This window comes from Centrocercus urophasianus, unplaced genomic scaffold (assembly GCF_019232065.1).
Source record: "Centrocercus urophasianus isolate 14NV4802_14NV808 unplaced genomic scaffold, USGS_Curo_1.0 seq_2, whole genome shotgun sequence".
NCBI classification, from domain to species: Eukaryota; Metazoa; Chordata; class Aves; order Galliformes; family Phasianidae; genus Centrocercus; species Centrocercus urophasianus.
Genome location: NW_024884755.1, coordinates 14,151,184 through 14,173,862, shown reverse-complemented (window position 1 = coordinate 14,173,862; position 22,679 = coordinate 14,151,184). Strand labels below are relative to the sequence as shown.

Here is a 22,679-nt window from a genome sequence, read left to right as displayed (position 1 = left end):
CATGTAATAATAGTAAGCACAGAGTACATGGGGTGTCAAAAGGACAAAAAAATCATCTTTGTAAGTCTGGATCTATAGATACCAGAGAGCACATGTGTTCAGCTTTGTTCACCAATAGCCCTGCAGCATGCACAGGACTTCAGATCCATCACCAGAGGCTTTTGACAGGCTCCAAAGGGCACGCTGCTTGCAGGAACACATCATCAGATTACACCATCAAATCTGTGCAATTTCCTGGACTTATTTCAGACTGAACTTGGTGGGACTGGGAAATAACCTCTTTACCCACACTGCCCAGTCAGTCCAGCTGGCAGCAGGCAGGCATCCAGGAGCCCAAATAGGGTAAACCTCCTAGAGGCTATACGCAGAAACTGTTTTGGATGCCACCAGCCTTAAAACAGCATAATCCACGATGCCAACCAAAGTCTGTCTGTAAGGGCCACGGGCTCACCATGAAGCTTTATTGGGAGCTCCAGTACAGCTAGCTGCTGGGCGGCAGCGAGCAGGAAATGGTAGTGGCAGGTGAGAAAGGTCCAGGAATAACTGAGTCGCACAGCAGATGCTTGGAGGAACGCTCACTGAGGAAGATAAAAGCATTGTGCAAGGAAGGACGGTGAAGGACCAGTCCAACGACACGTTTTCGCGCCCGCCACACTCATGATGGCGGCGCAGCGCCTCTCACGCCGCTCCACACTCTCCCGCACTTCCCCTTCTCGCTTCTGATTGGCGGGTGCGCGATGCCAGCCAATCAGCGCGCCCGCTGCCGCTCCGGGGGCGGTGCCGCGGCCTGGCCCAGGCAGAGGCCGCGGTGGGCGGCGGGGCGCGGGATGAGTCGTCTGGTTCCGCACTCGCGGCTCCTCCTGCGCCAGTCCCAGGCGGTGCCGCGGGGGCTGCTCCGCGCCGCCTCCGACGTAGGCATGGAGGAGCTGCTGAGCCGCTCCGTGCCGCCGCTGCCGCCCTACGAGACCAAGGAGAAGGCGCCGCCGCCGGCCGAGCTGCGCGGCGCGGAGTTCATGCGGTATTACCGCGGCCTGGCCGGGCCGCCCCGCGCTGAGCTCCTCGCTCGTCTGGCCCGCGACTTCGGCGTGGATCACGGGCGGGTGGCGGAGTTCAGCGCCAAAGTGCTGCAGGCCCGGGAACAGCAGAGGGAGCTGGGAGCCCTGCTGCAGGCCGAGGACCGGCTGCGTTACTACCTGAACCCGCGGTACCGGGGGCTGTTCCAGCACCTGGGCCGCCTGGAGGGAGGGCTGCGCTTCCTGGTGGAGCTGAGGGGAGACCTGGTGGAGGGGCTGGCGAGCAAGGAGGTGGATGGGCCTCACGTCAAGGTGAGGGCGGGGGTCCAGGAGATGGTCAGGGCACGGGGGGGAGGGTGTGCGGCCGGGCCGCGTACCCTGATGAGATGGCCCTGATGTGGAGTGACGTATTGAGCTGAAGATGTGGCTGTCATTGCTGTCAGGAGCTCGCAGAATGACGTGTAGGGGCAGGGCTGCCGGGGCATAGTGCAAAGATTCTGTTTGAGAGAAGGACGGTGAGTTAGGCAACTCAAAGCCAGGTTGGATAGGGCTATAGGCGACCTGACCAGGTGCCTGATTTAGTACTAGGCAACCCTGTCTGCAGCAGGAGATGGTGAACTTTGAGGTCCTTTCCAACCCAAGTCATTCTGTGATTCTAAAACCCTTCACTGTTCAGATCCAAGTTAAGTTTGATAAAAATGGGATGACTTAATGTCGGTGCTGAGTTCCTAAATTTGCTAGAAAAACTATATTATATATTTATTATATATATATATTAGTGTGGGGAAGTCTCTGGACTCCCAGGACTGGAGACACAATAGCACACCAATGTGGTTAAAAGCTATTAGTCTGCTTTATTGTTAAGCACTACTCTAATTATACATGTCAACAGAGCATTCTACAGAACACTCTTCAACCATTCACACAGATGCTTATCCAGTCAGAGCCCTGAGAAATTCTTTCTTTTTCTAGAGGTGTCCTTAGTTTTATGCTGTTTATCTTGCTCCACAGCTGCTGCTCTGGACAGTTTTTCTTGTATTCCCACATATTAGTGTATTAAACATGATCCTTACATATGGCCAGTGTAGTGACAATTGGTAACACTGTGCCTCTAGCTGAATCATCTCAAGCAACAACAGACTGAATCTGCAAAATCAGCACAATGGAATTCTGTAAAACACACACATCAAATAATACAGTATGACATCAAACATGACCCATTTGAAAGTAGGGTAATGTCATCTGTGGAACGAAAGCTTCAATAAAAAGGCTGTCATAAATATTCTGTTACATCTTCTGAAAACGTTTTTTGAAACGTTGGGTTTCGTGGTGTGGCTGTGCCCAGTTCTGTGTATCTTGTGGTCTTCTTTGCAGTTGTTCATCAGTTCTGTTGTTCAGATGTAATGCGTTCTAAAACGAGAGCTGGCAGTAAGTAGCATGTAGCCATAGAAGCTTGAGGCAGCCCTGGTTTGCCTTGGCTTTCTGTATGAGCTCCCTTGTAGCATGCAGAGTGAAATTTGCTGAAATCCTGTTTTTTTGGGTTTTTTTTGAGTTCAGCTCTCATTACAGTGCAGAACCCTCTCAGCTGCATTACTTCTTTTCCAACCTCAGCTCCTCCTTCCTGTGAGTTGTCATATTTTGCTTGTTTCCCCAGTTCCAGCATTTGAAATACAGCTGCTAGTGAAGACTTCATAATATTATTCCAGGTAACAAAGAACTGACCTGCTGCATTTCAGATATTTATCTTTCCATACGATTTAGGCAAAAGAAAGTTGAAAGTTCAAGTTGCTGGCAAAAAAAGTAATGAAAAAGGAAGAATTTTTGTCCAATTGATTTATAAGCAAACCTGGTTCCACAATTAAGCAGTAGTTGAGGCATATCTGCAGACTTTTTGCTCTTGTGTTGGTCTGCTGGAAATGAAAGAAGCTCTGTAATTGAGTGTTCTTTCCTCTTGCAGCAACCTGTACGAGGAGCTGAAGTTGGCTGTTTCCATGAAATAACTGCTGCCTCATTGACTAGGGCTCCCAGTGGATTAGGATGTCAGTTCACTTGTATGAAACAGTTGCCCTCTTGGCACTCCAAATATTAAAACAGTTTCCCTTAAAGATCTAAGAAGCCCTTATCTAGAGAAACAACTGGAAGTTGAAAGTTTTCCTAGGGAAGAAAGAAGTGTTTGGTGTTTACCTGTCTAAAGGCTTCTGTAGCTGCCTCTAGTTACTATGGATTTAAGTTCTACCGTACATAAAAGCAAAACTACTAAAAGAATTTTATAATTGCTGTTTGTGTCTGCACTGAAAAAATGTGGAAATAAAATGAAATAGATGGTCATGATGGAGGAGATTTTAAAATGCTGCCTACTGGCTTTTGGGTTCTTAGAGAGCCCTTAGATTTTATTTTGCAGTTTGAAAGTCCTGTTAAAACAAGGATTACCCACCACTGTGTGATGTAAATATCAAATACCTGTATTTCCCAAAATGGATCAGCACAGGAACAGCTTGGACTGTTAGGTATTGGTTTATAAAGCATTAATAGCTGGTGTTCCTTCAATATGTTATGGTAAATGATGTGTAGAGGTGGTGAAGTTGTTTCCTCATTGAAGTAATTTCCTCATCAGAGGCAGGTTCTGTTAATACAAGAAAATCAGGCTTTTCATAAGGGTTTTCCCATCTGTTGCCCAACACAGACCTGATGTTCAGAAAGATCAGAAAGCCTCTGTTTTTCTGTCTTTGAGCAAAATCACAGTTTATCATACAGAGCCAGTAGAAGCCAAAGTACAGCTGGTAATTTTTCGCACTACTGTATGTCTAGTTGCTCATATCTAAAATTTGGCTGCTCATTAATAAAGGTGATTTCTTTTTTATTCTTATTTTAAGGAGCTTTGGCTAAAATGTTATGTTTGGAAAGGCCTCTGAAATGAAAATATGAATTAATTTACCACTAAATATATGAAATAAGAGAACCTGACTTAGGAATGTTATTACTGGAATCAAACCTTTCAGAGGTTTAGTGAACATTATGGCATTCAGCACAGCTCTGTGTTTTGCTCGCATGACTTGAATCAGTTTTACAGCACCTACAACTTTTGTTTTTCTCCACAAAGAAATTGTGTTAACATGCACAGTTCCAGCTGTGTGCCGTTCTGTTACTTTACGAGGCATTATTATTTACAACCAACAGATGATGTGTGTTGAGTGACAGTTCCCCATAAATAATATACCTGTCTACTGAAGTCATTACCAAAGGTACCATCAGCTTTACCTTCTTCTCTGTTAGAGTTCCATGGCTTTTATACCACTGTGTCTTGGACCTGAAGTAGCTCTGTACTACTGTTCTGTATTTTGGAAAGTAGCTTCCAGTCCAGTTAGACATCATGATATCCCATCCTATAGAGCATGCTTGCTAAACTTGTAGCTGCTTCAGGAGGCAAAATGCAGCCGATTCCATGTTTTTGACTTGTGAAAGTTTCTGTGTAGCACAGCTGCCTTTCTCCCACATCTGTGGGCGACTCAATGACAGCAGGGTCAGCATCAGCATTTTCCCTGCTAGCTGCTAGACTGCAGCTTGAAATGGCATTGGCTTTCCAAAAAGCAGATGGGTGACGAGAGCTGTAGGGTTCTGTTAGCATGACCCTAACTCTGACACCTCTGGCTTAATTTACCAGCCTGTGCTGTGCCCTTAGAAAAGAAAACAAAACAATTTTGAGATATTTGTGGAGGTCATTGCTACAATGAAGGATGTTTGACCAAAATGATATACGGTTATTTTTAAATAAACTTCAGAGCTGGACAGAAACAAGGATTCATGAGGGAATCCTTGGAACCACAAGGAACAAGAGTCAGAGTACGCTTGTTGAGGGCACTCACACCATCATGTGAAAAAGTGTCCAAACAGAAGAGAATTCAGCTTCTCCCATTAGAACTCTTGCTGATGCAGAGTCCTTGTGGAGGTGTGGGCTGGTACCTGCTCTGTTCCCTGCTCAGTCCCTGTGTACCTTCCTAAAGGAGCCCTTCTTGTAGCTGCTGCTACTCAGGCTGTTTGGAGCTCTGCTGCCTGCTTTACCTGCTGTTTGCTCTTAAATTTGGTAGCCTGGAAGAACTGTCCAGTTTTGCTGGTATAGATTAGATGTGTCTGTTATAGAATGGGTTTTCTTTAATGTGGTCCTCAGTTCTCTCAGGTCTTCAGAGGGATGTGCTGCCAACAGCCACGTATGTTTTATCTGTATGCTGGTGTGGTGACTTGCATTACACAGCTTCCATTGTCTTCCAGTTTGCTTACCTTACAAATGAATGTGAAGGTAAATTTTATGTACATTATTTCAGTTTTGTATTCACTTTTTACTGGCATGTACAGCCTTGTGGTACAAGTGCAGGTGGAAAAACAGTTTGACAAAAGACTTTCAGCTCATCTAGCAAGTGTATTCTATAACATAAAGGCAGCTCTGCTGAGAAAGACCAATAAAGAAATAATTTACACAGATTTGGAGATGTGACCTTATGGAAGAGTTAATGGATATTCCCTGTGTTTGGAACAACACAATTGACATTTTCAGTATTTGCAGTACGCATCAATTTATGCTTCAATAAGCAAGCTCTTCTTTTCTAATATTTTTGAGGATGTTACTGAAAAATATCATAGAAAGGTAGCATTAAATTTCTGTGCGCAACAGAACTGTTCTGTGCAGATGAATGGTACTTTTGTTCCAGGTGGTTCACCTGCACAGACAAAAATATTTGTCAAACTGAAGCCTCTGTAACTCACTAAAAGAAATTAGTAAATCTAAAATGAAATGGAATGACAAAGAAAAACCAAAGCTCTTCTGTAAGGAAAAATTGACCTTTTCTATGTGGAATAGAGCCAGGATTTGCTATGAATTTACCTTGCAAAATCCACAACTGTGGTCAATGGCACCAACTTTGCTTTAGGAGTTTTTGTGGGAAGAGTACATTTAATTCTAGCGGGAGGACTTGGGGTAAACTGAAATATCTAATCTCAATTGGCTGCAGGCAGTCTGGGTTTGAAAATGTTACTTCTTATAGCACCTCACTGAAATGCTGAAACCAGCTTTGGTTAACAACAGCTGATGTTACTTTCTTACAATTTTGGTACTAGTTTTGCTTTCATAGGAAAGTAGTGAGACTACAGCTAAGCTTTGGTAAAATGTTTTAAGTAGGAAGTGTTAATTTCTAGGTAGGTTTCTACTTTTTGTCCTGTTGTTTTAGCTAGATGTAGCAAGCTAAAGTGCACTGTAGCATAATTTTGTATCTATATGTTTTTAATCTACAACAGTGGCTATTTGCTAAAGGTCTGAATAGAAAGTGAGCAGCTTTTGCTTTTAAATGAGTGGTTATGAAGCTAGTTCCAGGTAAGCCTACAGTTCTTTTCAGGCTGTTGTTAAGTTGGTGCTAGCATCATGCTGTGTCCTATATGCAAAACAAATATAAGAAAGAAAAATAACTTCAGAATCTCTTTAAGGAATGTTCATGCTGTGCTGAGTTAAAGAAGACTTTGCAAACTCAAATAAAGAATTTCAGTTAGGAAAATCTTTAATAAAATAGGCAGCAGGAAATTAGTGTGGAATAGGAAATTCATTATGATGATGAATGCTTCTGAAAGTATTTGCCATTACAGTTGACTTTAATTTCGGTATCACACTGTTCCAAGTCTACTGCCGTTTTTGAGCTTTGTCATCTTATGCTGCTGCTTTTGTTTCTCTTGCTGAAAAACGTTCCTTTATACAAAAGTTAAAAGAGAGTTCTGTGAAGCCGATGGTGTTACTGCATCGTGTTCCAAGGTGTGCATTTCCCATTTCATTATCCCGAGTGGGTATGTGCCACTCCACTGCTATTGAATCTGCTACAGTAATCTTCGAGGCACAAATGTCTTGAATACTCAAAGAGGATTCAGAGGTAGAAAATTAGATTGAATTTCAAATCCTTATTTTCATCGCTTCCCATTGATTTAAATAGCAAGAAACAAATCATGTATCTGAGCATCTACGCAACTGCTGCTTTACTGTCAAGACTTCTCAAATGCTTCTACTTATTGTCTGCTTTCTCCCTATGCTGTTTTGCATTAACATCAGTTTCCCTATCTGTAGCTTAGTACTGACAGTAAATTAATTCTGTAAACGTTTTCATTGTTTTAGTCCTGAAAGCTGAGCTCCTAGGCCTTTAATCTTGAACACATGCATTGTTTTCCTTGAACTTCCCAGTGTTGTAGTTCTTAATGATTTTTCTCACATTTTTGTGTTCTTTCCTGGCTTACTTTTCTTTTTTCTTTTTTTTTTTTTTTCCCCCCTGTTTGCAGGAAATGAGTGGTGTTCTAAAGAACATGCTCTCAGAGTGGTTTTCAACAGGATTCCTAAATTTGGAGCGGGTCACGTGGCAATCACCTTGTGAAGTACTCCAGAAAATCAGTGAGTAAGTGTTAAAACTTCCTAATTCTCATTGGTGGAATGGCAATGAAAGGTTTGTGACTGCACTGTTCTCAAGATAAGCACTTTTCCAATCCTTAATCTCAGGCTAGGTGTAATTAAGGAGCAGTTAAGAGTGTACTTTAAAAATACACTGCAGTTTTTAAGGAAAAGGGATTGTTGCCCCACTGTTTGCTCACACACTACGTGGATAAACTGCTATCAATTCTAGCAAATGAGTTTCCATGCATCCTTCTCAGTTACTCCATCCCCAGCAGATTACTAGAGGTGCTGCTACTTTTCCTGCACGCCCAGACTCTCATTGCACTGCCTTCTTGCACTCGCTTTCTTCCCACAGGTGCTGCTGCCACTGCTACCTCCAGCACCACTGTCACCTTCTCCCCTCAGTCTGCCCCAGCAGTTATAGCAGTGTTGGAGGAGAATAAGTGTTTAAATGTGATGGAGTGCCAAAATTCAAGAACATGTTTTACTCCTCAGGTAGTGAGGCTTCCTTTCCTGGTTGGAACTGGTGAGGTGTGCAGAAACTGTGTAATCTCTATGTGCAGGGAGCACGGTGGTTTTGCTTTGTTTGTCTTTTGTTTTTAAATAAGCATTCCTTTAAATCTCCAGCGTTTATTTTTTTACTTTCTGTCAAATACTCAAAATTATAGTGATGAAGTTGAATGTTGTTGAATAAAAATTAAATTGTGTGGTGCTGTGTTATATGAAAAGCTTGAAAAACGAATCTGTAAAGAAAGTTGTGAAAGTACATGACTTAAATGTGAATGAGGCAAAGAAAAGAGATCTTACACAAGCTGAACTTTAAAATAAAAAGAATTGGTAATATTTAATTTTTTGGGTGTTTTGGCAAACATTCCAGACTTTCAGATGTAATAGGGAAAGAATATTTTGAATGCTTGCTTGAAGATGTGACTGTGGGAGTGCTAGCAGGAATTCAACTAAGCGTAGGTAGTGTTGATGATGATGTACCAAAGCATTTGGCTCGGTTAGTGAAAGTTACTAAAGTACAAGATGTCACATCCTTGTGTCTGCACAGTACGTAACACGGACCTGTGAAATAACAGTGCACAAAATATTCCAAACTATTATTTGAGTACTTTAAAATCAGGTTACACTATTAGTGCGTGTGTGGTGCGTTGGTGGCAAATATATTTCAGAATGGGCTGAAGTAGAAAAGCAGAAATGCTTTAATGTGTACACCAGCCTAAACTTTTAAGGATGCTTAGTAGATAATGTTATGATTGGAAATCTTTTTCTCGCTTTCCTATGAAAACGTTGAGATATTTTACAAAGATGATCATGTTATCTCTGCTATGTAGTTTGGGAAAACTAGTTCCTTAGAGGCATGTGCAGACTCATTCAGTGGCTTAATCATCTGAGTTGGGTATCCTACAGTAAGCAGAGGGTGTAAGTGAGATTTCATTATGAGTATATCCCAAAGAAAACCACAGGTCTGCTATGCAGTAGGCCTTTACAATTGGCTCTGTCACAACTTGATGATGGATTTTACTTTTTCGAATCGCAGCCCGATTCTCCTTTTTTAATCTGGGAGTTTTGTTACTGATCTCAATGCCGAAAGTACTGAGTTTGTAGGACTGGCGACTGCATTCTTTAAATGAAACAACAAATGTTTCTTTTTCTTCATTGAGTTCTGAAGCCGTGCATCCTGTTAGAAACTGGGTTGATATGAAGCGTCGAGTGGGGTCATATAGAAGATGCTACTTTTTTTCTCACTGTGCAATCCCAGGAGAGCCGTTGATAGTCTTGCATGTTGCATTAACCAGTGATATCTCCAGCAGCATCCAGGTACAGTCACTGATATATTCAGTCTACAGCAAAGTGTTTAAATTGCAACATACAGTTTTTAAAATCTCTAATTTCTGACAGTCTGCAATTATTTGGTTTTGTTTCATTTGAAAAAAAAGGTGAGTTGGCTTTCCTCTTAAATATAGGGACTTTCTGAGGATCCTCCATATTATATCAAGAAAAATTTGGAAGTTTTGTTCAAATTCAAAAACAATAAGTTAAGATAAAACATAAATAAGAAAATACAGTAAGCAAAATTAAAACCTGCAAGCAATTAACGAAATTTGTTTCTGAAATTTTTAAACCCATTACAATTATTTCCCACACGCTTCCTAATGAATAAACAGCCTTTCTGTCTTGATTGGATTTTTGTTGTTTTCCCACTGCTTGATTCATTATTCTCTGCGAGAAACATGTTAACACACTTGACAGTTAGGAAGAAAGGCCCCTTCACATGTTATTAAAATAGTAATTACCACTAATACTGCGTTGTGTTCTTATTTTCCCAGGCCATAGTGAAAGAAGTGGAACCTTTAGAAACAGAGGATACAGACAAAATTACAACAGCAATTTTCTACTCAATCAGTTTGACTCAGCAAGGACTGCAGGGGGTGGAACTTGGGACTTACCTTATCAAACGTGTGGTAAAGGAGCTGCAGGTAGGTGTGCAGGGTGCACATAAGGTACTGCTTGGCCAGTGTGCTCCCTTTACACTGCTGTTTTAGCTTCCATTTTGTCTCATTTTCAAGGTGGGGAGCTGCTGGGTCTTCTACGCTTTTAACTTCTTACCAGGTCACCCTTTGAAAATCTGGAAAGAGTTGGAAGAACATTTTCTGCTATTAGTTAATGGCTGCCAGATGTAGATACTGTCACATAGTTGATGTGTGCTGGTGAATTATTTGGTCTGCCAGACCACATGCATGGGTTGCTTGAGAATCCAAACAGTACTCTTTGTTGAACATAGATATAATTTAGCTTTATTTTGACATGTAATGTGTTATTGGATTCACTGCTGTGCATCAGTTGAGTCAATGGAGTAATACTCCCTTCTAAGCCATACAAATACATGCATCTCTTTGCTCAGACATTTCTTACAGTATAGGAAGGAAAACATCTTTAGCACTTGCAAGTACCAGAAATCAATTAATTTATGCAAATCAGTTCTAGGAATTTATATAGTATCATGGCATGCTGTAGGGTTACTGTTAACACTTTTAGGACTACTAATGTCTACTAGAGCCTTCTTCCTAGCAACAGGAGAAATGAATGGGAGTTAACTTACACAGAGTGCTGTGGAAGAGAAAGTCAGATTTCTGTGTTAAGTACATTATTTCATTTAAGAGTCTTTAATATTTAAATTACTAACAAAGCTACTTCTTCAAAGTCATGATCAATGCTTATGTTTTTATTAACTATTCCAACATGTGGATTAGTAATAATGTTTGGAAAATTGTCTGTGATTTACAACTTCAGTCCTATTGTTAAAAATAAGTCAAAATTGGATGCATCAAATTTCTGCTACTACAAAATGAGTGACCAGTCAAGTACTGGATCAGAGCTGGCTGCCCTGAAGATTTTTTTGTGTTGTTTTTTTTTTTATTTTAATGGCTATTTTGGCTGAATTTTGTTGCTTTTTGCTTTCGAAACAGCTTTTAGATTAATTGTCCAACGTGCAGTTAGTCCAGGTGTAATTAGGCTGTGCCATCTGCCTGATCTTGACTGAGGGGAAATTGGGATAAATTCATGCAGTTATCTGCTTTCAAATCTGAAATTATTTCTAGCTAATTGAGTTGCTCTCATAAAATAACCTCATTGACAATGTATTTGTCCATCACTAAATTGCTTACAACATTGAAAAATTATGAGTGAGTTACAAAAGAAAATAGACAGACATATCATACTTAGATAACACAGGGGCAAGTTCAGAAATTCAACGTGCCCAACAGAATAATTGCTTTCTTATTTATAATTAAGACAGTTTCTACATTTCAGCATTATGAAATGCAATCTTCTTTCAGTGTTCATCACATATATAATGAATAGAAAGCAGTTTGGCTGTGATGCCTTTAACATCTGAAACAGGCTGTTGTCTTGTGATTCAGGAACAGCTATCATCTTGTTTGCTCTTATTTCTTATCCCTTTTTTCTGGAACTTCATTTCATACTGCATGAATATAGTTTATCCTAGATGTGAATACAAAAAGTAACAGTTGGTCATGTGTTGGTGGAATTCTGAATCTCCTCGTCTCTTCAGAACAAGGCCAGATACTCTTCTTACATACATCCTCCAGTCAATCTGAAATGATTAAGCTGACTGCAGCTGAGAATTTATGAAGTGGAGCAGAGTGCAGCATTTCAGGAAGTTAAATACATGATCTGATTGTGCAGTCTGACTTGGGCTTTAATAATCTGTGAAAACCAGCTTTTATTTACAGGTCAGATTTTTCCCTTTAGATCAGACCTTTTAAAGTTAAATTTCTCTTTCCTAATTTTGTCTTACATCTGAAAATGTTAATTGCCTTGCAGACTTCACATCCAGACAGTAAGGCACCGCTGCCATGATTTTCTCACCCAGTACGCTTAATAGCCATCAGTCTACTTAAAAAGCAGGGATGTACTGTAAGAATGAAGCTAATGCTCAAGAGGGAGTGTGTAGAAATATTTTCCTTCAGATTTCATGGGCTTTTTTAATCATCTACCATAGAATTTTCAGTTAGCCTAGCAGTTGTATTTCAGATGTATTTAAAAAAATAGACAAAGATTTCAGTGACTTTTTGTTACCTTCTTGTTTATCATTTGACTTATGGAAGGAAAATCATAAGATTGACGTTGTAATAAATAATGATTCCATCTGTTTTATTCTATTTGTTATCAAACGTATTTACACTGCTTTTACACTTTGACATTTTATGCATGTTGTATACATTCACTTTGCACCTGCAGCTCTTCTCTTCTGAATCTTTTCATGGCATTGTCTCCCATTATTTGATTGGGATTTTCAGGCTTTTGCTTGTTACTCTTGAGTCAGATTTCATAAGCAAAAATCATTCCTTGTATTAAGTGAAGAAAATAAAAAAGATGAGTTTTGACACTGAATTTGGAAAACCAAGATCAGTAGCTTGTTGTTTCTATTAGTGTGTACAGTGCGTGTGTGACTGGAAATGCAGAGAAATTATTTTTTTTAAGTTTAAGAAATCTGCTACCTAAGATGAGTTAATATTTTAAGCCCTGTGACAATAAGGTCCATCTTTGTGTAGTATCAACTGATTCAGCCACATTTATTTTAAATAGCTACAAACAAAACAAGGCATTATTCTATATCAAGGTTTTGTTCAGCTAAGTGTGATTTGAATGGATGGCACTCATCAGCCGCTTTTGAACAGCTTCACACAGTCATCTTTCTAACATGCTACTGAGAAATTGAGATTTTTTTAATTGAACAGATCTGTGGTCTTGCCAGTCATACATAATCCAAAGCCCACCCAGTTCCTATGGCTGTTTTAGTCATAGAACTGATGGGAACATAGTACAAGAAAAGATTATTTATTTACTCTTCAGCACATTTCTGATTCAAAATCGAAGCATGGCTTTGGTTTGCTTTATTGAGGTGGGGAGACAGGCAGTTTCAGCTCACACCCACTGCAGATCTGTTTCTCTGCTGAATGGATATGAAGGCAGAATATACAGAAATCTGAAGTTATAATGTATTTCTTTTTCCAGAGATCTTTTCATTTGATCATACTTTAATGACAATCTTGTAAAGCTCGGACAGCAAAATAAAGCCTTTCTCCTAGGTAGATAGCAAGTCATATCATTTTTGTGAGGGCTGGAGTGAAAAGATGAAATTTAATCCAAAACCACTTTAAGCGCCACTTGCAAGCACACGAAGGCATGATTATTTCAGTGCTGTAAGTTGTGAGGTAAAAACGGGCTTAATGCCCCAATCTGTTGGAAATAGTCATTTTATCAAACAGCCACGTTAAGGCTGTTTTAAAACTATAACAACCTCCATGTTTTCTCTCTGCACCATTCTTTTTTTTTCTTCAGATAATAGGCTTTGTTGGGGTGCCATTGTAGGTCTGTGATGAGTTTGAGAAATGAAAGATAATCCAGGGCTGTTTCTACATGATGAATGTAGTTCCATAATGTGGGGGTTTTTTTTCATTTATTTGGTGCTAGAATCTTTTTCTCTTCTTCCACTTCCTGCGTTCTTCAGTACTGCTCTTCGCAGCCTCTTTGAACCATTCTCCCAGCGTTCTGAAAGTCCTCATCAGTGCTTTAAACTGCACAAATATGCACTCTTTCTCTCTGGTCAGGTGTAAGTAAAAGGTTTTGCAAGGTTGTATACATTCAGATGGGCTCCATTCTTTGGAGTGGCATTATAGTCACTTGAAAGGGGACAAACAGTGTAACAGTAGTGCTGAGTTGACTTGGTGACAGCAGCTGAAAACAGTGTAGTCTCAGCGAAAGGATCTTGATGGTATCAGAAACTTCATCTCATTAAGCTGCCAGCTGCCTTTGTAAAAAAACAGAGCTGAGGTTTCCAATAGGAATACCTTTTTTTTTCTTTTTTCTCTATAACCTTTGCATTATTTTGCAGTAAACAACCCCCTGTCTAAGGCATTGCTAAATGGTTGAGTGTTCCAAGACTGGCTTAAATTAAACTGATAATAAAATGCATGGGAGAGCATTTGAAGGAGTTGAGGATTCTCTTGTTCATTATACACATTTGAATGTTAGTGTTTAATGCACTTTTATAACTTGCCATTTGAGTTAACTTCTGTTAACACCCTTTTGGCCTGCAGAATGGTGTTTGATTCATGTTTTCCCAAGGCACTACAAACAGAACTCTTTTTTAATCCTCCAGTGAAACTCGTTTATCTGACTTTGCCTTAGCTTAACCTGCTCTGACACTTCAACTTGTACTGCCATTGTAACCTTAAAACTGAATTTTCAGCTGTCATTCTTCATAAGGAAAGCTCCAAATTGGGCCTGTCATGAATGTGTATCACTAGATCAGAAAAAGACACACACTAAGCAAGCAAAATGCTAATAACCACCCCTCCCCTCCACCCAGTTGAAGCATTTGTTTGGGAAGACTTTTAAAAACTGTACTGAAATGTGGAACTGGGCGGTATCTACCCTACAAAGGTATGCCTGTAATTTCAGTTATGACCAGGTTTTTGAAAAGAAAGTCTCATTAATGGGAAATTTAGATAGAAGTTAATGTTTAGAAATCTTGCTAATTCTTCTGAACTGGTCACATACATGCTACACATGTAGGCTAGCACTTCTCACCTTCAAGGAACATCAGCTATAGATTCCCTAATGAAAATAATTCTTGTAAGTGTGTTGTAGGAAAACTGCAGCAATTGAGGCTCTGATGAAGGTTACAGCCCTCAGTGTTAAGCGTAGTTTGAGTCTCTCTGTAGAAGTTAATGGCTACTGCACTGATTTAGGCAGATGAAGAACATGTGAAGTTCAGTCACAGAAATGGGTCCTTGGTTTCATCTCTTTATATGCTCAGAGCTGGCAGTTTGAATTCTTAATCTCTGCCTAGTTATGATTTGGTATTTGCCACAGGAATTGTAATACAACTGTGTAAAGGGGGTGGATAGAACAGGACAGAGTAGGACCTCGGGGAGGTAGCTTGAGTGATGAACAAGGGTAATTGTTGACAAAAGTTTGCTACATAAATAGCTTGGAGGAGTTTTGTAAACCAGCTTCTGTTGTTGCCTAAGTTTGTCCTTTTTGGATTACTTTGGGGCTAGCAGCAGGCTGAGTTCTTTAGTCCACTGATACTACTGTGGTCACAGTTCTCCCCTTACAGATCTGAGAACAGGCTACCTATGCATTCAGGGTCATATTAATATGTATAAAGCAGGAAGTGAACAACTTAAATTTAAGCTTGGTCCAGGTAATGACTGGATTCTGAAACAATTCCAAAAGCTAGCTGAGAAAAAAGTGGGTGCTGGAAAACAAGCAGGCAGATGCCTTTCTAGCAAGCTGATAGGTGCTGGTGAATGTATAGAGAGAGAGATTTCTCATTAGACAGACATTTAATTCTGAATGTGTTTATAGCCTCTCTAAGTGTTCTGTAGCTCAGCTGAAGGCACATCATAGCAATTCAGGCTGCAGATGACAGACACAGATAACTGGTGAAGCCTTTGAGAAAACTGCTCACAATTTTACAGCCTGTGGCATTTGGGGGAGAAAACTGATAGCTACTGTGTGACTTGATAGAGCACTTAACAATTGGTGACAGGTTTTAGCTTTCTGGTTGGGCTGTTGATAATTGCTACCTTAATTTGATCTAGGTGACCTGGGGAGATCATAATTTTCAAAATAGGCTTTATTTTCATTGATGAAAAATGTGACCTTGGACTTCAGCTTTCAGAAAGCAAGACAGAGATATACATAATATGAGAAACAACACAAGTAAAAGACAACCAAGCCCAAAAATCTACCCCAAAACAAAATGAGCAGCTGCTTCTTAACGGCATGTGGGCTTCTGACAAGAAAATAAACATTGATGGATCTCCACCAATAGCCTTAGAAGCTAGCACATCAATTTAGCAACATCATAAATGTGCACATTTCATTGCATCTATTTATTTTTCTACAAGAAGTGGCTGCTTCAGATAAGCTCCTAAACTCAAGCAATTATCAGATATGTAGCAGTCTGTACTCAGCTTCAAAACGGGGTCACTTTCCTATGTCTTATCTATCCTAGGAAGTGTTTAAAAAAAACCAACACATTATTTCTCATTTGGTTTTTATTAATAGAATAGAAATTACTAAATTTGTGATGAATATTTTGGGTTGCACTTGGTGAGCAAGTCACTTCTGGAAGTGAGTGATAAACAAAGAGCAGCCAACATCACAAGAAAGCAAAATGACTGTACTTAATTAGCAACTTTGCAATGGCTACTATTAATACACAGGAATGGGAAGGAATTGTTTGTTCTCTAGTCACTGTGGATGGTGTGTTGTTACCCCCCAACTCTGAGTTCTGGGAGATGAGAACAGCACTGTCACCTTATAGGAGACTTAGAGTGGCTCAGCTTCTGTGTGAGAAGCTGTTAGTCGTCTTCAGCAGGAAAACTGCAATGTCAAATAGTGTACTTTTTCAGCAGATTCAATGCAGAAGACTTCTAGACTTCACTTTCTGGTCAGCACCTTTTTCTCTTGGACCAATCAGCTTTTCCTTGCATCTGAATGAACAATTTCTGCTTCTTGAATTTCAACAGTACCTTCCAATCTTCTCCTGTCAGGTTTTAACCCTAAACATCTGTAAAGAATTCATGAAAGAGACCTAAGCAATGTGTTCCCAAAGGCACTTTGATAGGATGAGGTAGTATCATCAAGAAAAAAAAAAGGTAAACCTTTTAAGGAATATAATCCCATCTTTGGGTTGAAAAGAAAGACATCTTGTATTCCCCGAATTCCTATCTAGAGGAAAATAGCCTCTAACAACTGTTTTGTTTTTCCTTTTCCTCATTTTCCTTTTCCTACTCCCTGCTGCGCAAGAGTGACATCTGTACTCCCTCTGGCAGCACATCTCAGATATCCCATTGGTAATTCATTAATTTGAACACTTCTGCTACTTTATCCCCATCTTTTGTGTTCTCAGTGCTGTGGAGTAAAGATGAACTTCAAATGCCAGCAAAGAATGGAAACGCTGAAAAGGAAAAAGCTCCATTTTGAAATCCAGTACTTATTGTGGGGAAACCTTGCTCCTGCTTAAAGATGCTGATAAAAAGAAGCTTCATGGGTTTTAGTTTTTTTGTTTCTATGCCTTCAGATTCCTTTGCAGGTGAAGACAGTTGCTGAGTTGTCATCCATCATTACTGCGTGGACAGGCAGGTGGGTACTGGGTCACTGAATCTTCAGAAGGGATAGGTAACCCTCCCTTCTGGGCAGAAATCTGTCCAGCTGCAGTAAGTGCTGACATGCAGAAGGTCTTGTTACTTGCCAGCAGGGTCTCAGCAGCTAAGCTGTGGGCCAGACACAGAAGAGCCACCCACCAGTGGTCAGCTTTCAGCTGTGCGTGAATAAATGCAGGTAACAAGTAATGCTGCTCATTAGCATCTTGACAAAGCTGAACGCTATCAGCTCCCTTCTCCAGGGACAAATATCTTGGTGTATTTTTCCAACAGCACTTAAAAATGCATCTTTCTGTGTTTCCTCTGGAGCAGTGTTTTTGTGCTAGCAGTCTTGTCCTGAGGGTGGGAGCAAGTGTTAAACCAAGGGAAGTGCAGCTGATAAGGGAGCACCTGAACATAACTCTCCTTTACCATACTAATTAAGATCCTGCTGCTATAGAGTGGATCTTGGATGTGATTAGGCATACTCCTTAATTGAGATACACTGCATGGAGATGGATAAAAGGAGATTAAAAGAAGATTCATTTGATTCTATATTCGAATTTCTTTAAAGTCATTATGAACTGATTTGTGGATGAAAGAGTCTTTATATCCTTGGGGAAATATTTAGTTTGGGGCTGGCAAGGGAAGGTTTTTTAATGGGTATGGAGTTGCTTTGTTCTGTTTTCTCTTTTGCCCTTTTCCTGCCCCCCAGTTTATTTTAAGATCAGTGTGATCACTGCTTCTTTTCTCAAAAGCAGAGAAGAATCTTTTTCAGAAAATGCAGGAGAAAATGCTGAAGGAATATTTTTTTATATTAAAAATTATTTGCTATATCCGTACCCTCCGCGTCAACCATCTGCAGTAAGAGCACAGCCCTAATAAACTGTTCTGTTTTACAAAGGCTGTATTCTCTACACACTCTTATGCTTCAGAGCGACTCTCAAAAATAAAATATTATTATGTCCTTGAGTGGGAGACTTGAAAATGTTACAGGAGATTGATGCATCAATGGTATTGCACTGTCGGACCACGGTAGCTAGAATAATTGAGACTATGACCTGGTCAGGAACTCATTGGCTTTCTTGGTTACAGAAATGGTCATTTTGTTCAAAATGATACTGAAATGAGTGTTTTTATTAAATAATTTACTAGTTTTCTCTATTCAGTCCTCCAAAGAGTTGAAAAGGGATGCTTCTTTGTATCTTCTGTCTACCTCTCTTGCTTCTGCCTGGTCCCAAAAGAACTGTGACTTGCATATCTGCCTACTATGTAATGGACTTGAACTGAACAGGTCTGGGTGTATCATGGTACCAGAAACCTGCAGAAGAGCAGTGAGCTATTTGGGAAGCACTGTGTGAGTAGGAAAAAGCTAAAATATGGTAAATAACCATCAGGGTATTCGTTCAGTTATTGAGGCTTTTAGTAACGTGTGTTGTACGTTCCGATTTGTAATGGGGATGTGCCACAGGTCTGCTTTCCCTGGCTTCTGTATCCTCACGAAACAGGACGTAGACAGCAGCGTGGTGTGGAGCTCAGCAGTACCTGAGGATGCAGCAGTGCAGGTGCAGTCTGAACGCCCCAGCAGCACACATTCCATTAACATTTGCCTGTGTGAGATTGCGTCTCAGTGATGATGACTTTTTAATGGTTATCTGGGAAGTGCTTAAAGTAGAAGAAAATGTGTTTTGTAGTCATTTAAAGCCAATTTGCTGTTGACATTCAGATGCTTCTGTAATGCTGATAAATGTCTATTCTTAGCACAGTTTCCTTTATGAACAGTAATTAAAACACAGGGATTGTTTCATTGCAGCACTGTCTTAATTCTGTTCCTTGTCCTTCTCCCTACTCCTTCAGTAGGGCTAACTTTTGAGGTCAGTTTTGTTCGTTGCAAGTGAGAGTGAGTTTAAACAACCTTCTTTATTCTTTGTGTTGATGTGCCCCAAAACTAACGTACAGTTTTCACACCGGATGTTTTGCTTTAGAAGATTATGTAATGAATCATTCTGACTCATGGATTGATAGGAGTAGAGCAGAGGCTTTGTTGTGTTCAAATATTAACTGTGTGATTATTTTTTTTTTTAACTGTCTATATATATTTCTTATCTTGCTGTGTTACCCGTGTAGTTTTTAGTTTCTGAATAGCATGAGAAGTACAAAACACCTCCTTCAGAACTTCAGGAACTACTTCTTTCCCCAAAAAACAGGAAGTCATAGCTCTACTAATTTTCCTGTAGGCTGAAATTGTTAACTCTCCTTCATTAGTTACACGTAAAAAAAATAAATTACTTAAAAGGCTTTGAAAACAGATGCTGATTGATTTATACTTCTAAATCTTATTTCTCTAAATAATTTTTTAATGGCACATGATTGCCTTTATTTCAGCACATAGGGCTGGTAAGTACTATATAAGTATTTTAAAAAGGTTGTGTGTTCGTGGGCTGTGATTCAGCTGCTGTTGTAGTTTTTGTAGTGCTCCATGTGCTCTTCAGATGCTAAGCTGTCACTGTCAGGGGGATTTCCCAGTCACTGATCCTGAAGGTGTTCAAGAAACATTTAGGTGTAGTACTGAGGGATGTGGTTAAGTGGGAAATATTGGTGATAGGTGGATGGCTGGACTGGATGGTCTTTGGAGGTGTTTTCCAACCTTGGTGGTTCTGTGATTCTGTGTTCATTTTCAGAACCCTTCATCTTCACTCAAACTTCTCATTCTCAGTCATGACGGAACTCATAAGGTTTTTTTGCTTTCCTTTTATCTGCAGAAAGAACTCCCTCAGATAAAAACTTTTTCTACTCTCTCGCCTATCCCCGGGTTCACAAAATGGCTCGTTGGTCTCCTCTCCTCACAGACAAAAGAACTGGAAAAGAATGAACTTTTTACAGAATCAGAACGCCAAGAACTATCTCAGGTCACAGGAGACTGTACCACCGAAACACTAAAGAAGCTCTTAAACAACAACGAATGGGTGCGATCGGAAAAATTAGTCCAGGCTCTCCATTTGCCGCTGATGAGACTGTGTGCCTGGTATTTGTACGGGGAGAAACACCGCGGCTACGCACTGAACCCAGTAGCAAACTTTCACCTTCAGAATGGCTCCGTGTTGTGGCGGATAAACTGGATGGCAGACACGAGCCCTCGGGGCATTGCTGCTGCGTGTGGCATGATGGTGAACTACCGGTACTTCTTAGAGGATACAGCCACTAACAGTGCAGCCTATCTGGGGACAAAGGCCATTAAAGCCTCAGAGCAGGTTCTTTCCTTGGTGTCGCAGTTCCAGCAGAATAGCAAGCTTTAAAACTAAGGACGAGTGCTTTTCACTTGTAAGGAGCTGTCATATTTTGCAGTGCCTGTATTTAAATGTGATCATCCCTTATAAAACAAATTTACTCAGCACGGCGGGGTACAAAATTATCTAAATTATCAGCTGTCTTGCTTACACTGCCATATATTCAAAGCCTGATTTGTTGCAGTTGAATCACTTGAAGTACTAGACATCTGTTATGTACAAATGAATTGGAGGTACATATTCAGGAGTGAGCAAATTCTCTCAACCAATCCAATGGTAACTTGTATGGCTGAAGTATTTTCCATACTATTATTCTGTTGGTAATAAACATGTATAAATGTCATGGTTTTGGCTGGGGTAGAGTTAATTTTCTTCATAGAAGCTTATATAATGGTGTGTGTTGGATTTTTGGTACAATAATGTCAATAAGACTGTGATTGTAGTTGCTGCTGAGCAGTGCTTGCATGGAGCCAAGAACATTCCAGCTTCTCGTGCTGCCCCGCCAGCAAGCAGGCTGCAGATGTGCAGGAAGCTGGAAAAGAACAGCTGACCCAAACTGGCCAAAGGAATATTGCATATTGTATGGTGTGCACCCAGTGATAAAAGCTTGTTGTAAAGCAGGAGGAAGAGGGGATGCTGGCAGTGTTGGCCCTAGAATTTGCCCTGCTTCCCTGGCAGTCGCTGCACTGTCTGCCTACCAATGGAATGTAGCAAAGTAAATCATTGTTTTGCTTTCCTTGCACACACAGTGAGAACCCACCAGTTCTTGTGCCTTTACCTTTTTTATTTCCTTCCCTCATTCCATGTGGGGAGAGTGGGCAAGCAACTGTGTGGTCCTGAGCTGCCTTTGGGGTTAAACCACAGTGATAAACTGTGTGTCTTCTGTGCCTTTAGACGGTGCTGCGCTTCTCTGTCACACTGCCCCTATAGGTAGATTAGTACTGAAGAACCTGCAAAGAAGTACTGCATGAAGGTGAATTTTTTGGTCAAGTATATTAGCAAAACACTGGTGTACAATTTTATGTCAGTAATGACTTTGTCTTTTTCTCCCTCAGACAATTTAATGTAAAACCACTAAAATTCACACTGAATCTTTGCTTTGTTGGAGCACTGAAAAGCCTTGCATAAATGTTCTTGCAAATCAGGGCTTCTCAGGGAAGCAGGTACATAGTGTTATAACTGCACTTTTTTCTGCTGAAGTATAATGAGCAAGAAGGAAGTGTTGAAGTAGAAGAGCTGATAAAGACATGTTTTAATGAAGAGGTAGGTGTGATTTGTAAACCAATAAAATAAACTTTCTCATTAAATCATGTCTAGTGTTTTTCAGTGCGTCCCCTGCTTCCTTTGGCAGCCTTTCTTCATAGCAGTATCACCAGAGAAGTAAGACCATCATCATAGCAGAGGTTGATGCTGTTCTCTAATTCCCAATTTTCTTTCTGTCTGATCACACCGTGCCTTTTGTTCCATCAGAACAAAGATATTTTAATACAACAGCTGATCATCAGCTGTCCTGTGCAAGGTTTCCTTCATTGTTGTTTTCAGAGCTGGAGGACTCAGGGCCATGGATTAAAGGCTTGAAGTATCGGAAACTTTTACTGAGAGACTTTGAAAAAGCAGCACCATCCTGGCCAGCCTGAGGAAATAACTTCAGAGACATCATCTTATTTTGCTTTTGGATCAATACTTACTGTAAGTAGTCCACACAACCACGTGTGTGTAGTCTTTATGTGGAAGCTTTTAAAGTCTATGATTCTGAAAGTTCTGTCTGAAGTTCGGCATGGACGTGTTAGACCTGGAAGATGAACATGTGGGAGTACAGTGTGTGTATATATATTTACAGTGTATTTATATTTGTGGATAATGGTTTTTCAAGCACTTCTGATTGAAAGGTGGATATCTGCAGCTTAGAATATCAGACCAGAAGACTCAACAAACTACTCACATTTTCTATGTGGAATGGACATGTTGCTGATTAATTTCAAAGTGAAACTTAGCTGCTTGTAAAACATGTACAAGGTAATCTTGTACATGTTTTAATGGCTGGGAGGAATGGAGAAAGAGAATCCTCTTTCTGTGCTATAAGTTCTTCAAATGTGAGTAAAACAGTTCAAATGAAAGAGTTCTGGTAACTTTGAAAGGTTTATTTTAAAAAAATTTTGAAGCAGGAGCTATGAGAGTAATTAAATGTGCATCTACCATCTACTGATGGAGACAGAACATAATCCTGTAGTCTTAATGTTTGGACTTAGAAGTTGATGAGGTTTTTTTTTTTTCC

At 40.2% G+C, this 22,679-nt stretch overlaps 1 protein-coding gene across 1 annotated transcript; it reads left to right on the top strand.

The window, feature by feature from the left end:
- Positions 1-818: 818 nt before the first annotated feature.
- MLYCD (malonyl-CoA decarboxylase) lies at positions 819-21,714 on the top strand. The gene is made up of 5 exons (XM_042821269.1): positions 819-1,325; positions 7,320-7,432; positions 9,096-9,252; positions 9,762-9,911; positions 19,880-21,714. Exons 1-5 carry the CDS (start codon positions 828-830, stop codon positions 20,411-20,413), a joined length of 1,452 nt encoding a protein of 483 aa, XP_042677203.1. The 5' UTR covers positions 819-827; the 3' UTR covers positions 20,414-21,714.
- The last annotated feature ends 965 nt before the right edge of the window (positions 21,715-22,679 follow it).

What these genes read in the sequence shown, in the direction of transcription:
- MLYCD (XM_042821269.1), top strand. Translation starts at nt 828, where the DNA reads ATGAGTCGTCTGGTTCCGCACTCGCGGCTCCTCCTGCGCCAGTCCCAG. An exon ending in TGGATGGGCCTCACGTCAAG is followed by an intron (nt 1,326 to 7,319) that starts GTGAGGGCGGGG and finishes CCCTGTTTGCAG; the next exon opens with GAAATGAGTGGTGTTCTAAA. An exon ending in GTGTGGTAAAGGAGCTGCAG is followed by an intron (nt 9,912 to 19,879) that starts GTAGGTGTGCAG and finishes TTTTATCTGCAG; the next exon opens with AAAGAACTCCCTCAGATAAA.